The sequence below is a fragment of the Thermobia domestica genome, chromosome 2 (genome assembly GCF_964235325.1).
Source record: "Thermobia domestica chromosome 2, izTheDome1.hap1.1, whole genome shotgun sequence".
Taxonomy (NCBI): Eukaryota; Metazoa; Arthropoda; class Insecta; order Zygentoma; family Lepismatidae; genus Thermobia; species Thermobia domestica.
Genome location: NC_137455.1, coordinates 310,005,170 through 310,020,742, shown reverse-complemented (window position 1 = coordinate 310,020,742; position 15,573 = coordinate 310,005,170). Strand labels below are relative to the sequence as shown.

The 15,573-nt window shown below is 36.9% G+C and overlaps 1 protein-coding gene across 1 annotated transcript in view; it reads right to left on the bottom strand.

Annotated features, from left to right (window-relative positions):
• LOC145678614 (protein disulfide-isomerase A5) overlaps positions 1-15,573 on the bottom strand; it is a 66,596-nt gene that overhangs the window by 14,436 nt on the left and 36,587 nt on the right. Inside the window, exons 5-9 of the mRNA XM_081748967.1 lie at positions 15,254-15,422; positions 12,547-12,651; positions 9,346-9,646; positions 8,264-8,466; positions 898-1,087 (exon numbers count right to left, since the gene is read on the bottom strand). Coding sequence (XP_081605093.1) covers positions 898-1,087; positions 8,264-8,466; positions 9,346-9,646; positions 12,547-12,651; positions 15,254-15,422 — 968 coding nt within the window. The remainder of the gene's footprint in view (positions 1-897; positions 1,088-8,263; positions 8,467-9,345; positions 9,647-12,546; positions 12,652-15,253; positions 15,423-15,573) is intronic.

Below are 15,573 nucleotides of genomic sequence, written 5' to 3'. Positions count from 1 at the left end.
TTATGATTCAACGCAAATACTCGGCTTTTACTGCTGTCAAACATCAAACATTCGATTGAAACATCGCACGATGCTGTTTCGTTCCATTATGAGCAAACGCGGTACTCAACTTGCGCACAGCATTATCATGTCCAAATTTTTAGTCAAGATGTGATGTACAGCACTTTTTGAAATGCCTATAATGTCTACTAGCTCGCACACTTTCAGTCAACGGTCATCCAATACCATTTTGTGGATTTTCTTTATTATATTTGCGTGGTCACCTCTTTTGATCGACCATTTCCATGTTTGTCTGCAGCTCGTATGGCTTTGTTTAAACTCTGTCACTCAATATTTTACTGTTATAAACGAAAGAGCAGACTCTGCCAGAGAACAATGTAGCTCGGCTTTCATACTGGTTGGACTGAGACCTTTCAAATGAAAGTATGTATCACATAATGACTACCCATTTTTTCCGTGTTCACAATTTCACCGTCAGCGTTCTCTATTGATGGTTTCCAAACAAATACTAAACAAAGCAGCATTTTCAAACTTAATTTTTATACGCATGGTACTTTCGACCATACTACTGTTTTTCAAACAACCGCTATATATACGTCAGGTCGAGTATTTTTGGGACTACCCTTGCGTGTGTATATATAAACAGGGCTCGAATAATTTCAGGTTAAAACATAAAGGCTTCATGTATCAAACTGAATTTCTATTATGGCACCTGGTTTTCAGAACTAGCGTCTGAGAAGAATTTTTTCCGAGCGCTATATTATATATTACATAGATCTTAAATGAATTCTGGTGAGAACTTAAAAAGAGATAAAATTATCTTTGAATGTCACAATTAAGATACTTAATACATAAATCGAAAGAGCAGGGTAATGTATTCAGCTGTTAACTACTTACATGGTGCATAAAACATAACAAGCATAGACTCCTGGGAAGGTGCAACACTATCGAAAGTTTTATCCGTTAAATGAACCAAGTGTTCTGCTCCAATCAACTGACTCCATTCTTGCTCGGGAGAAGGAGTCGGTGGCAACATGCCTCCAAGAGGATTCTGAGGATCTTCCATGAAGGCTGCAAATTCAGCTTCCTGAAAAAATAACACATATGTTTGTAAAAAACCGCTCACACTAAAATTTAGTTTACCAACCGTGTTTATATAACTAGAGATGTAAGGATTCGAAAAAAAATTGGGAGAAGGGAAGGTTCTTTCCATTGCTTTTACCATTGTAACATGAAAACTGAATTAATGAATTCTGAAGAAAAACTCCAGAAGAAAATTCACGATTCGAAGAAAATCGGTCATTCGATAGGAAAGAGAAAGGGCAAATCGGTACATGCAAATGGTTTTCTAGTTCTAACGATTTGTTTGTAGAACTATTACACTAATGTTCAACAGTAAAAATGTTTATAGTAAAAAGATTAATAATGTTTGTAATAACAGTTCTGAAAATGGAGTAGATTTCGTAGAACAAAACAATTATTTAAAATTCATGAATAAACAAAAATATTCATTACAACTATATGTATCATTTCTTGACACCGTTAAAATTCGGGAAAGAAGGAGGGGAAGTATGTTCCAAAGCTGTCCACAAGTTTCTTATTTCAAACATTTGACAGGCTGTAACAGTAAATAAAAAAGAAATTTTATGAATAAGTTTTACTTTTATTGCCGTGTTAAACCACCATCATACACAAAACAGGCTCTCACCGCATTAATTGTGTCAACTGAACTCATATTAGGCATATTCTCAACTGTACACACGGAGAAGCGATTACTATTTGGGAATTTAAAAGAACTTTACTCCTCATTTCAACATCCCAACATTAAAATTGGATTTTCTAAATTTTGTGCGCTACGTCCTAAGTGGTGTGTATTAGCAGGTTCTTCTGAGACACATTTCTATGTGTGTGTACAATATATCAAAACGTTATTCTCCTACTACATGCGTATTAGGTTCTAATACGATATTTAAAGCTCAGGTGTTTCCGTAAGAAATAACGAAATATACATCAAAACAAAAATGGTTTTGTATCTGTTTTTTGATTTATAGTACTTTCTCTTATCTGTCAGTTTAAATCTAGGCAACCAGTAAAACACATACAGGGTGTTTCAAAATAATCTTTCCAAGTTTGATCGCGTAAGTCATAAATGGGGATAGATAGAAAAGTGCGGTTTGCGACAAATGTTTACATACATCTGAAGTTTACTAGCCGTTTAACAGAGTTCAATGTGTATGCCATCTGTAGCACGCAGGATATCTAAGCGATATTCCAGTTTTCGCCCATGTCGGCCTAACATGTTCTCCGTGACGTGTTCAAGTGCTGCACCGATGCAAGCTTGCAGTTTCTGGAGGTTCCGCACTAGGATCTTGTAGACCACATCCTTCGCAAAGCCCAAAAGAAAAAAACTAGTGGGGTTATGTCCGGACACCTTGGGGGCACGGCAATGAGTCCCCTCAACCAATCCAGCGACCTGGAAGTGTGTCATCCAAAGCTCTCCTAACAATCGTGGCTCAGCGAGGAAGGGCACCTTCCTGCTGCAGCAGGATGCCAGGTTGCAGGTGTTCGAAAACTTCCAATATATCCAGACAAACACTTGTGGTGATTGACGCCTCTGTAACGAAAAACGGTCCCACCATACGGTCATGAAGCAGACCACACAATACATTTACTTTTTGACTGTCGCGTACAATTCCCCGGCTTATGTACGGATTCTCCGAGCCCCATATCCGCACATTGTCTCGGCTTACCAGATGGGCTAGAGGAGGTTCAAAAATTTATGTAAAAATAGAGTACGTGCTCGCCAAGTTAGGAAAGTGAAACTTGGTATATAACTCCTCATTAAGAGTAAGTGGATATGTGTTGCAACGTCTTCGTTTGAGGGGAAGAGGGGGATTTTCTGTAACTTCTTTCTTCACATTGAAGCGATGCTGCTTGTTGTTTGTGACATGACGGAGACACGGTTCAACAATTACACGTTAGACTGTTCCAGAATTAAGTTGATGAAACGTTTCATTCCTGGTGGCTGTACTTGTCTAATCCAACCTCTGGATGTCCATTTCTTCCGAAGTCATCCACCAGATACATCATTGATCCAGTGATTTCAGAATTGGAGGAACACGTCTAGCACTGTGACAAGTTTTTACGGCTCAAGTTGTTCACTTTATACCAATTTTCTGCATCGCCTTTCAGGAACATGATTCGTTTCGCTTTTTACACCGCTGGATACTTGGACGAGGCGCAATGACGTTCGATTTCAGCCCAAGACTTCTCTTTTAACTCTATAGTGAACGACAAGTGCTGAAATGTGACGCAATCGCATTTGTAAAGTATGCCTGCTACAGCAGAGTGTTTGTGTAACTTATGCTTTCTTAGCTTACTCTTCTACCCTTAGATGTCTGTTGCTCAATTTCATATTTTTACTAATCTCGGTCAGTATTGTACAAATATATATACTATGTCTAGATCTCCGATTGTTAGATGAGAATATTTACTTGTGATTATCTTCCTTATATAAAAACGTATAACATGAAGTTTTTACTGAACAAGTAAATATTCATTATATATTAACGAAAAGAGGAAAGAACCAGATTTTTTACACAACAAATCCTCTGTAGGTGCGAATTCAATGATACACAAAGAGTGAAAAAGTGGATGACTTGAACGGGACTCGACTCCGAGATCCTCGGCGTACCATGCCGATGTGTCCACTACTACGCCATCCAGTCCGCTTTCTAGAAAAGCCATTAACACTCTCACTTTTGAAGTCGGTGCTCTTTACTTAGATCACATGACCTGTGCGACAACTTTGTTGTTGTGCTTGGACAACCCAGTGTCAATATCCAGAACACCTATTAACGAAAGGAGGACACAACCAGATTTTTTTTCACTCTTCCAGTTTTTTCACTCTTTGTGGGGTATCACTGAATTCGCACCTACACAGGATTTGGTGTGTGAAAAGTCCGATCATTCCGGAAAGCAGACTGTGACGTAGTGGTTGACGCATCAGCACCGTACACCAAGATCCCGGTCCAGTCATTCACTTTTTCACTCTTTTGAGTATCAATGTAAATATTCATTTATTATTATTATTATTATTAGCTGAATTTTGCGCTGCCTACACAGCGCATCACTCTAATTATGAGCATAAATCCTTCCCACTTCTTCGCTATTACCGCGACCTAACAAAGCCTTCTGGCGGTGTTTATGGGAACTACTAGTTTATAAATCCTCGTAGAGTAATACATGAAAACGGAGAATATATTTTTCATGAAACAAGACAGTACAAGTGAATGAAATGTGGGATTTTACAAAAATGAGTGTTACTAAAGATAAGACGACACGAAATAACACATTTCGTGATATTTCCTTGTTTCGTTGATCAAACGACACTACTCCCGACGCTCGCTTGAGATGCAAGTTTGTTTTCGCTGTATGGAAGTTCAATATTCTGGCTAGAATTTCCTCGTTAGACATTTCTTATGAAACAAAAAGACAAAAATCCTCCAAAACAGAGATTAAATGATTATGGAAATGCTCCACGACCACATCGATTTTTCGTGATTAACAGTACATTTTCGAGAAATTTGTATATTTTTCGTGATCAGAATTAGAATCAATCAGTTCAACAAACATCTAAACAATGGCCAAAATTGACGCTTTTATACGGAAGAAATGATACCTAGAAAAAGAACGCAATTTTCTGCCTCGGTATTTGTTTACCTTAGCAGCGCCCTAGCGACATGTTAATCTTATGGGATCAAAAGGTCCCTAAAATGCGGAGCATAACGGAGCAAATCTACACAAAATTTGAAATCGACCAGCATAATTTTATTATTTTATTTTCAGTTTAGTGCCCCTTTCGGCAACGTGGACCTACAGGTTAACGTGGAATCAGAATTACACGAGTCCCGCCGGAAATCAAACCTGGGTCTCCCACGCCCAGTCATACACGCTAACCGCCTAACAACATAAACAGCACGTTTCTCGAGTTCCTAGTTTCTCAGATCTCACATTCTATTATGAATTTTTTTTAGGAAACATGCAATGTTTTTTACATGGAACTGCCTGTAAAAGCCTGTCAGATTTTGACAACCATTATACAGGCGCCTGTTTCAGCGAAAATACATGTAAAGAAAATATTACAGGCACATTGTCTTCAGTTGATATGCATGTCGAAAAAGTATTAAACTTCTGTTGGAAATTTTGCACGGAAACACGCGTTGTACAGAGCCTGTACATTAAAATAAGAACATGCAATGTACACGTAGTCACTCACATGCAAGTAAAAGGAGGGAATATGTGCATGCAGTGGCGTATTTAGGGGGGTGGCTTCCGGGCTTAAGCCCCCCCCCCAAAATCTTACTTAGTATAGTAAAGTAAATGAAATATCTTGCAGAATTTTCACATTTCCAGGAAAAGCCCCCCCCGAAAGTTAGCAAAGCCCCTCCCGAAACAAAATCGTAAATACGCCACTGTGTGCATGTAAAGTACCTTGAATGGATTGTTGATAACATTCGCAATACAGTAAAAATGAAAAGTACAAGGAAGGTGCCTGTTTATCAACAAGTAATATACATGTGTGACATTCGCATTACATATGTCTTAGCGTATAGCATGGAAAACGCACGATGTAGAATATGCTATTTTACATTTATCATTGTCGTGTACATGCGAAGTGTGTAACTCCCCTACGAAAAGTATACAGGCAATGTACAGGTGAACGGGAACATGCAATGATCATGATTGCCAATAAGTGGATTAAACAGATACGTGTGGTGAACAAGGTGGATTGGAGCTAAACATTCACGTTATAGGCATAGGAAACATGCAATATTCAGGCACAAGTCTCTAATTCGACATTCGCTATGCAAGGCGTTGACACATGTATAACACATGAGATTACAACTGAATACATTGCCTGTATTATCTCCGTGTACATGCAAAGTGTGAACCCACCTATATGCAATGTACAGGCAATATGCAGGTAAACGGAAAATGCAATGATCATGATTGCCAATAAATGGGTTAAACAGGTGCATGCAATGAACAAGGTTGATTGGAGTGAATCATTAATGTTATAGGTGTAGAAAACATATAATATTCAGGCACCAAGTCTCCAGTTTGTCATGTACATATGCAAGATCCTGACACATATATAGTACAGAACTGGACACATTGCCTGTAACATGCAAAGTGTGAACTCACCTACATGCGGTGTACAGGCAATGTACAAATGAATGGGAACATGCAATGATCATGACTGCCAATAAATGGATTAAACACATACATGTAGTGAGTAAATAGCTTAAACAGGTAAATGCGATGGACAAGGTTGATTAGAGTGAAACATTCACGTTACAGGCGTAGGGAACATGCAATATCCAGACATCAAGTTTCCACTTTCACATGCACATATGCAAGGTGCTCACACATACGTATATACAGAGGCGTGCGCAGACCCTTGGATTAGATGGATCAAATAGCAGTATTACTCCTTAAAGTATGCAGGCTACATTCTAGTAATCAGATTTGAATTTTACACATTTCATTTCTATATTTTTATTTAAAGTACAGTATCACGCATGACCCACTTTTCGTCACTAGGAATTGGGAATTGGGTACTCGATGGGAATTGGGTACAGGTACATTGCGCTGTCGTGACACGATTATTGCTAATCGTTAGTAATTATTGAATGTTGGCTTCTTGCAATGTGTGAGGCACCAACTTGCTCAACTTGTACGTCTTTCGTATGTGGTTCAAGTAAAGAAAAATATATTGTTGTGAGCAGAGGTGCCGATCCCCTCCCCCAAGTGCTTGGACGCAATCGCCTCCAAATTTGCCTTTTCTCCCACCAAATATACCAATACCCCCTCGTCAAAAGTAGTAGAGAAAACTGAATTTGGCACTGACAAATTCATCAAGATAACTTATTAAAATTTTATCTAATTTGAGAATTTTTTGTCTTCATAAATGTAATAAATGTAGACTTTTAGCACCTGTAACACGCAGATCTCATGTATATTACATGTACATGTGATAAACGTTTAACATGCATGTGATCTATACAATACACACCCAATTCATGAACGGGCAAACTGCATGTTACATGTGGTTCCCATGTACATATTACCTACATGTCTCTTCTGCCGTATATATACATGGAACGTACATGTCTCATGCGTGTCCAACACCTATGACACGCAAATTTTATGTACACTTTATGCGATTTACTTTACATGTATATTCCGCAAATACGCCCACTAATTCGCTAACACTTGTATTTAACATGTCAATTACATTTTATCAAATGAAAAGCAGCTGTCGTCAGATCCATATGTCAACTACATGGAATATGCCGGTTATGTACATGTCCTTCCACTCTCTACATATTGTTTACACGCATTTTTCACGTTGCAAGGTTGCAACCCTATCACATGAAAACTACCTGTTTCTGTGAAATGAACATGTAATGATCTTGAAAAAAAATCGATACCTGTCTCATGCGTTTAAAAGTGTTCCATTTTCAGGCGCATGTACAGGCGCCTGTAAAAATATGCCTGTTTATGCATGTTTCACAGACGCCTGTAAACCACCTGCATTTTCTGTCTGGGTGTCGAAAGGAACTGGCCATAAATATATAGACGAAGCACTTTAATATATACATTATTACTATGTAATTTCATATATAACTTATTCCTGTGCATTCTATTCCCATTAAAATATTTTCTTACATATGTTTTCTTCGCAGTTGTTAGCAAAAAATGACATTTAACGTATTTGCTGAACTTAATTACAGAATATAGAAAAGCAAAGTGAGTAGTATCTTTTGAGTTTATTCATAAGGTTGCTTATCAAGCAGTTCATACAATAATATATACAGGTGAATACACACTTTTGCTAACCACTGTATATCAGACACGTGTCAGGGAAAATATGGAACACACTGCGCATAATTATATCGATACGTGAGAGATGGATGTGTCAAGTTCCTTAGAATGAAATACGAGTGTAGTTCATCGAGTTAATCGGGAAGTCTTCGATTGAATTGGCGCATTCAATGGTAGAGTTACTTCTATGGCATTAATCTTCGGACTTTTTAAAACTGAGTAAATATTTGTAAATTTCAGGTATTTCCTGTGGTTCGTTATCAAAAAATACTAAAATCAAAACAGGCAAAAAGGAAGAAACTAAAAAACATACAGAGTTGATGTTTGATAGAACACTTCAATGGTGAACTAATCAAATACTTTAAATACTTACAGTTCTTCCTCCATTGTAATTTTTGACTTCCTTGTTGTAATAATGGAAGTACTTAATGGTGGGATATCCTCGCACTTCATTTACACTGCACAATGCTGTATGTGAGGTACAATCAACAGCTGCGAATTCCACTTTTGGATCATCCTTAAATCGCTCTGCAGCAGCTTGGAATTCTGGCTTTGCCTTTTTGCAATGTCCGCACCCTGCAAATTAAAAAGGAATTAAAGTCCTCGCAACAACCAAGAAAACAGTAATCATATCTTCATGTTAAAACAATCTATGAAATATTAACAGCAACTGCATATTAATTAAATCATTTGAAAGAAACAAATCGTATACTGTTCGAAATGCTACACAAAAATGCCACATCTCGTGAGATCAGCGAAGTCAAGCAGTGGTGGGTCTTGTCAGGAGAAAGATAGGTGACTATTGGCACACACCAGTTAGTACCATTGTGGCGTCCAGCATCGTGAGGATAATTGGGTAACTTATTTTTTAAAAAAGTAGTAGTGAACTCTGGACTAGAGAGCCAACATTAACGGCGAAAGGGGCCGATGTGCTAACCACACATCACCCCAAAAGCATGAGTGCCACAAACCAATTGGCAAACCCTGGCCCCCTAAAGGTTGTTGCACCAGGCTTTATATTTCACAGAAAAAGTCAGTGCGAGGTCACTAATTCAAAAGGCTTCTCGTGTTGACTAATGATGGCCACATTTTCACCTACAATATTAGCATATATGTTACCATTGCATTTCTGTGTAGTTTCATATTAGAGCTTTTTTATTTGGCATTTGACTCCAACGATCTCCAAGGTCTTGAGCATTCGATTAAAATTATCACAGCATTGTCTTTGTAAAAATAAATAAAATGATTAAATGCTAAAGCATTTACAAGCTTATAATGAAGAAAATAAACGACGAAATTATGTTCTCTTATTGACGAAATTTTTATCTTTGTATGTGTGTGTATTACCAGTCATCACATACAACTTGTCATGAAATTTTATTTTGTAATTAAATATTTGCTACCGCTGATAATGTTTATTTATTTATTTTTTAAGAAAATATAACATATACTTACATGGTGCATAAAACATGACAAGAACATGCTTTTTCTTCTTTAAAAATGGTTTAAATGTTTCCTCCGTTAAATGTACAACTTCTGATTCGTCTTCATTCCATGGCTTCTCTGGAGGCGGTGGTGGTGGAGGTTCTTTGGGGTCCTGCATGAATTCCACGATTTTATCTGCATCACGAAGGTTCACATCAAATAAATACTCGCTGTCTTTGAAATATTTGACTGTAGGATAGCCTCGGATATTAAACTTCGACGACACACCTACTTCCTTTGTAGCATCTACAGCAGCCAATTTGCCTGGAATCTAAATTAAAAAGCTAGATTAAAAGCCGTTTACCATACTTGGTTTACAAGAAAGCAAGGACAGGGTGCCTACTAGACGTTTGTTTTTAAATTGCAGGTTTTTTCAGGTCTATTTATATTATTTTCCTTTTTTAACACAGAGAAGTTATTACTGTTAATATCCCCTACATAAGGCCAGCTGAGAAAAATGTTCAATAACCGAAAAAAAAAGCAATCAAGAGTTGTTACTTTTAACTAATGTGTGATTCTTACCCCTTGATAATATCCTCCCCCCCCCCCCCCCCGCTTCAATTATCAGCTTATCTTAAACAGGCAAAACTTAGAAAACAAATTTTACTTCCTGAACAATAATCCCCAAGTTTCCTTGATTTCCAGTTTAAGTATCATTTCCCCTGACTGGTCCCTTAATTTTTCGTAAAATTTCCTTTTCCGATATTTCCCTGATTTTTAGATTTGTAACGTAGCAAAAAATGTCTTACAACTGCTAGAAATTTCACCTAAAGACTTTCTAGGTATATGGGAACTCTGCAACAGGAAGCTTAAAAACTGTTACAAGGAAGTAGGAGCAGTGGCAGAATTCAGCTCAGGTAGACCCGTGGTCGCCATAAACATGCTCACAAAACATAAATCTTTGAGAAAAGTGAAGATTTTTTTCTATTATAAGCAGTGAAAAAGGTACGATTGAGTAAAATGCAGGTTTGATGTTGAATTCCAGGCTTTTTTCAAGTTTTCCAGGTACAAAAATAAATTCCAGGTTTTTCACTCGGTAGACACCCTGAAGGAGAATATAGGAAACTATCGATTACCCAACTTTAATTAGATGAAAAACATCTATACAATATTAACCTTTTTTTGTATTTCTATAGTATTGATTAATTTTTTAACTCCACCCAGTCGAACTTTTATCTAATACCCTTTTCTTCTTCCATTATCTAACATTCTTTTTCTTTTTCTATTATCTGACATTACTTTTCTCCACTTCGCCGACGTTCAGTGTCTTCAGTACAATTTTATTCGTAAATTTTATGCTAAGTATTTTTTATTTTGATTGACTGATTGGAGTTTAATATCTCTATTCATCACAAAGGTTATACGAGATGCACTGTTTAAAGTAAGAACCTAACTTTCACTCGGATTCGTACAAGTCTTGTGGTATTTCCACAATCCAAACAACAGGCACATGTATGGCTGTGATTGACCGTTAGTACAAGGTCCAACTGGCTCAAGAGATAGTATGGCAGGTGGACTATTTATACGGAGGCTACCACTCCGTCACATGGTGAATGCTCAATAACATCTGATACATGAATTGTTACTGTACGAGTTCGAACTCGGGCATAACGGTGCGGAAGCAACCCAACACATATGTCATGCGAAAAGGGAAGGTGGTGTGAACCATAGCACAGCCAATTCATTGGTTCCAGAAATTTCGTGCAGGTTGCAAAAATGTCGAAGATCAGAAAAGGTGCTGCGCCCCACGGTAACAGATTCTGAGGTCATACGACACCCCACTGAGAAAAATCTAACCACCAGCAGACGACAATTGTCAAACCAACTCTGCACGTTTCTGTCCACTGTAGTGAATCACCTTCACGAACTTCGGAAAACCATGACAAGGTGCCGAATTGTGCCACATGAATTTGCCCCAAGTCAGGCCCAGAGAAGAGTATATGTGTGCAGACAACTACTGCAAAACCTACTTGATGTGCCTTTCCTGAAATGGATTGTTACATGCGACGAAAATTAGTTACTTTTCCGAAATTCGAATGTGGAAAAGCAGTGGTTGAGCAAGTGCCAACTTCCATAACCGGTCGTTAAATAAGGCCGTTTCGAACATAAAGTCATGCTCTTTATGTGGTGGAACTACGAGGGCCAATTCACCTCGAGTTCATTCGTAACAGTCGTACCATCTATGCTGACCTTTATTCAGAACAGTTGGGGCGGATGTACGTTGCACTACACGAAAAATATCCTGCGTTGGTGAACCGAAAGCGTGCCCTGCCGCAACACGATAACGCAAAACTACACTCAGGTCCAAAATCGTAACAAAAAATTCAGGAACGTGATGGCACCAAATTGATGCCACGTCAGGCATATAGTCCTATCCTTGCCACTTTCGGTCCATGGTGCATTTCCTGAAATCACGATGCTTCACCAACCAACAGGAGATGAAAACAGCAGTGACTGACTTTGTTACCTACAAGAAAAAGACCGTGGTATCGAAGTGGACTTGAGGAACTGGTAGGAAGGTGGTTGCAGATAGTCCGACACGAGAGGCTATACTTGAATGTTAACCTACTTTCACTGCACTACAATAAATACATATATGTTATGTGCCAGAATATTGCAAGACTTATGACTCAACCTTGTAGTGTACATTGTTATGTTCTGTACGCATTACTGTTCTCTGTATCGGTACATATTATTTTTCTATTGACATATGAATTTTATTTTACTATAAGAGTCAGACAAACTGGTTACATTCTGAATTCCTTGAACTAAAGAAAAGCCTTGATCATAGGTTCAGCTACCGTTGAGTAATTTTTTTCATTATTATTACTAACTAACTAACTACTTGTATTTATTTTAAACTACATATAGTACACTCTCACTAATCCGGCACATATTAGACCAGGGAAGTGACAGATTACCGAAACCGCCAGATTAGACTGGAGTAAGAAACCTTTCAATTATCTTTTGTTTCTTAGCCTTAAATGACACTTTCGACGAATATTCCTGAAGATTCGTTTGAAGTCCGCTCGTTTGAAAACGTTGGATTGCTGAACGCGCCCAGTGTCCTGTCTTCCTAATACTATTTATTCCCTGCCCTCATCTGCTGAAAGATCGATCATATTATATATAAAAACAGTTCGAATAATTTTTGAGAACTATGTAACTTACATTTTCATCTTTAAGTCTTGTCGCAGCTGTCATGTATTCGGGCTTCATTCTTTTACAATGTCCGCACCAAGGAGCATAGAACATAACCAACACTGAAGATTCTTCCTGAAATATACAAATAAATAATTAAATAAACAAATAATAATAATAGGGTAATTCCATGTCAATTCGATTAATGCATGACACCCACCACCAGCAGGGAACTATCTTTAAAATACTATGGCAAGTTTTCTGTTTACTAGTATGGGGAAATAGCAAAATTTTAGATTTTTTGGCTGCACTCTTTCAAAGTTACAGCCTGGTGAAGTTTGTCAGTTGTCTGTGAATATTAGTAAGTGCACAGACGAAAATAATCATACAAAATGGATGAAGAGAGTTAAGAGTCACGATTTTTGCTTTATTATGTTCAATATATTTTGTACCACTGTATTCACTACTAGTTGTGGAAATCGGTAATGCAATTGTTGAAATATAAATATAAAATATTTAATATATATATTATATAAAATGGATATAGTGGATATATAATGTACACAAAATAAAATTGCTATATTACCAATTCTGTTTAATTTTTTACTACAGGTAGGTTTAAAAATTGCTTTGTTTTATTAGGGAAAAATGCTTTGGAGAAATGAGAAATTTCTGCGAAAAAATCAATTTTCAATATTTTAAATCAAGGCCTGAAACATATAACGGCCAAGAATATAGTATTACACACTTCATACTGTTATAGTTTACTACAAGAGTGTGATCCACTTGTTTCAATGTTTAGATTACAAGTTGTATTACCATTTCTTGAAGACGTATACCCAAATTTAAGAAATATCAAATATTTACAGATGATTGTGTAGCATAGTATAAGAATTGAAAGAACTTATTTAGTTTATGCTACCATAAGCAGAATTTTTACAACCTGAATTGTAAATAGTAATTTTATCCACGTACCTAGGTAGTCATGGTTAAGTCAGGTTGTTGATGGTATTGGTGGAACTTTAAAAGGGCACATAATTTTTTGCTCTTGTCATGTACAGCTTCTATAAGCAAACAGTTAAAGAAATCAAAGTTTTTTTTTTTTTTTTTTTTTTTTGTATCATCAACAAATGATAGGATTAGGTGTTGAATTGAGCGGGAGATTTCATCAAATAACAATTCCAGGTACTCAGTTTGTGCTCCTGTTCATAAAATTGGTGAAGAAAGCCAAAATGCTGACGAGTAATACGCCATCATTTCACAATTGTAAGAACAGCTAGCTGATCGATGATTTGAAAAATAGGAGAAAATATTGGGAGTTAAAAGAGGAAGATGAAGATCGACAAAAAGTGGAAGAAACATTTCTAGGCCCAAATCTAAAATTGGAAAAAAAAATCTCATTAGTCCCAGGACCTGCCGAAAGACAGAATACTTTAATAATAATAATAATAATAATAATAATAATAATAATAACAGCTATGCCACTCCGCTCGTCTGTCTGTCTGTTGACATATATCAAGAGCAAAAATGATAAGAGATATCAAGAAGCGTTTTTTCTGCAATCGATTCAGCGTCCCAAGAATAGGTTCCCTTTCCTCTTTGACTCTCTATTCAAACCGAAAGTGGCAGACACAGATTCAGTGCCCCAGAACAAGTTTTGTCTCGACTTTTATCTATCCGTTCAAACCGCAAGTGGTGAATCTACGTTTTTCGACTACAACACAAATCACATAGTGAATAAAACGGAAATATTTGACGACAAGCAAATTTTTGTTATTGTTCCAAAAATGTTTCTGATTTTATTCGTTTTATTGCAACCGGAAGTGATAAGACAACAATTACCACTTTTGGTTTTAATGTTAATTCCCATACACCAAAAACAGTAAGAAATAGCAAATAATGACTTTCTGACGGATTCATCGTTCGACAAACAGAAACTATTTTTGATCCTATTTCTCTACTGCAACCAGTAGAGCAACCAGTATGTCTTCCTGGATGTACTACTTAAAAGTTTGGGTGTTGAATTCACATAATTTGGAAGTCTACAGTAGTTTCACACTGTGAAACGAAACTCATTTATAGAACATACGTGACTTAATTAAACAAACTCCTAATGTATCAGAACAAAACAGCAACGTAGCTCTGTTTTATGTCACCAGGTACAGATTTTTTACTTTTTTGATATGAAGCGTTTATTTGGCTTTTCTCTTTCTTCAGAATAAATCAGTTTGTCCCGCATTAAACACTTGTACAAAATTTGAATCTTCCTTCAAAAATATGCTACTGCTGCTGTAGTGTCTGCATTTGCAGCTTTCCCCACAATTTTGATGTTATGGAGTGACTTGCACTATGAGTTTGTTAAACCAAAATTGTGATTAAGTTCTCCACCGTGATGCGGTCGAAGCTATAGAATTCCTGATTTTGTCTTCATAATTTTTGATATTTCGTACAACTGATATTCAAAGAAACGTAAACAATCAAGAATTTCCATATTCATCTTAAACGCAAAACACCAACAATACATAAAATATGTACCTATTTATAGATCGCAAAGAATGAGTCTGAGATAGTTTTGATCCATGAATAATGGAATTCTTATCTGCAAGTGCTGAAATTGGTCACAATTATTTTCTCCGCGAATGTTGGGACCGTGAATAAGGAGCTTTGACTACTATCTGCTGAGAGATTTCTACCAAGTCTAAGAGTAAAGTTTATATTAATATGTATTACAACTTACCTTTAAGTAGCTGTCAAAGTTTGCAGAAGTCAAATGAACCACATCACTTTCAATCTCTGACCAATCTAATTCTTTTTGCTTCTCTGCTGGTTGATGTGGGTCTTTCATAAACTTCACTATAGATTCTTTTTTGTTTTCCCCATCATACGTGTGCTTCAACTGACCATTCCTAAAATAATAACCGCTGTTACTAACAGGAAGCTTTTCAAACAGTCACTTCAACTATACATACAATTTAATTGTTCATTCATGATACCGAATTCATCTATTATTATACATTATTAGAGTTTAACGGAAGAAATTATGTCCCCTGAACAAAA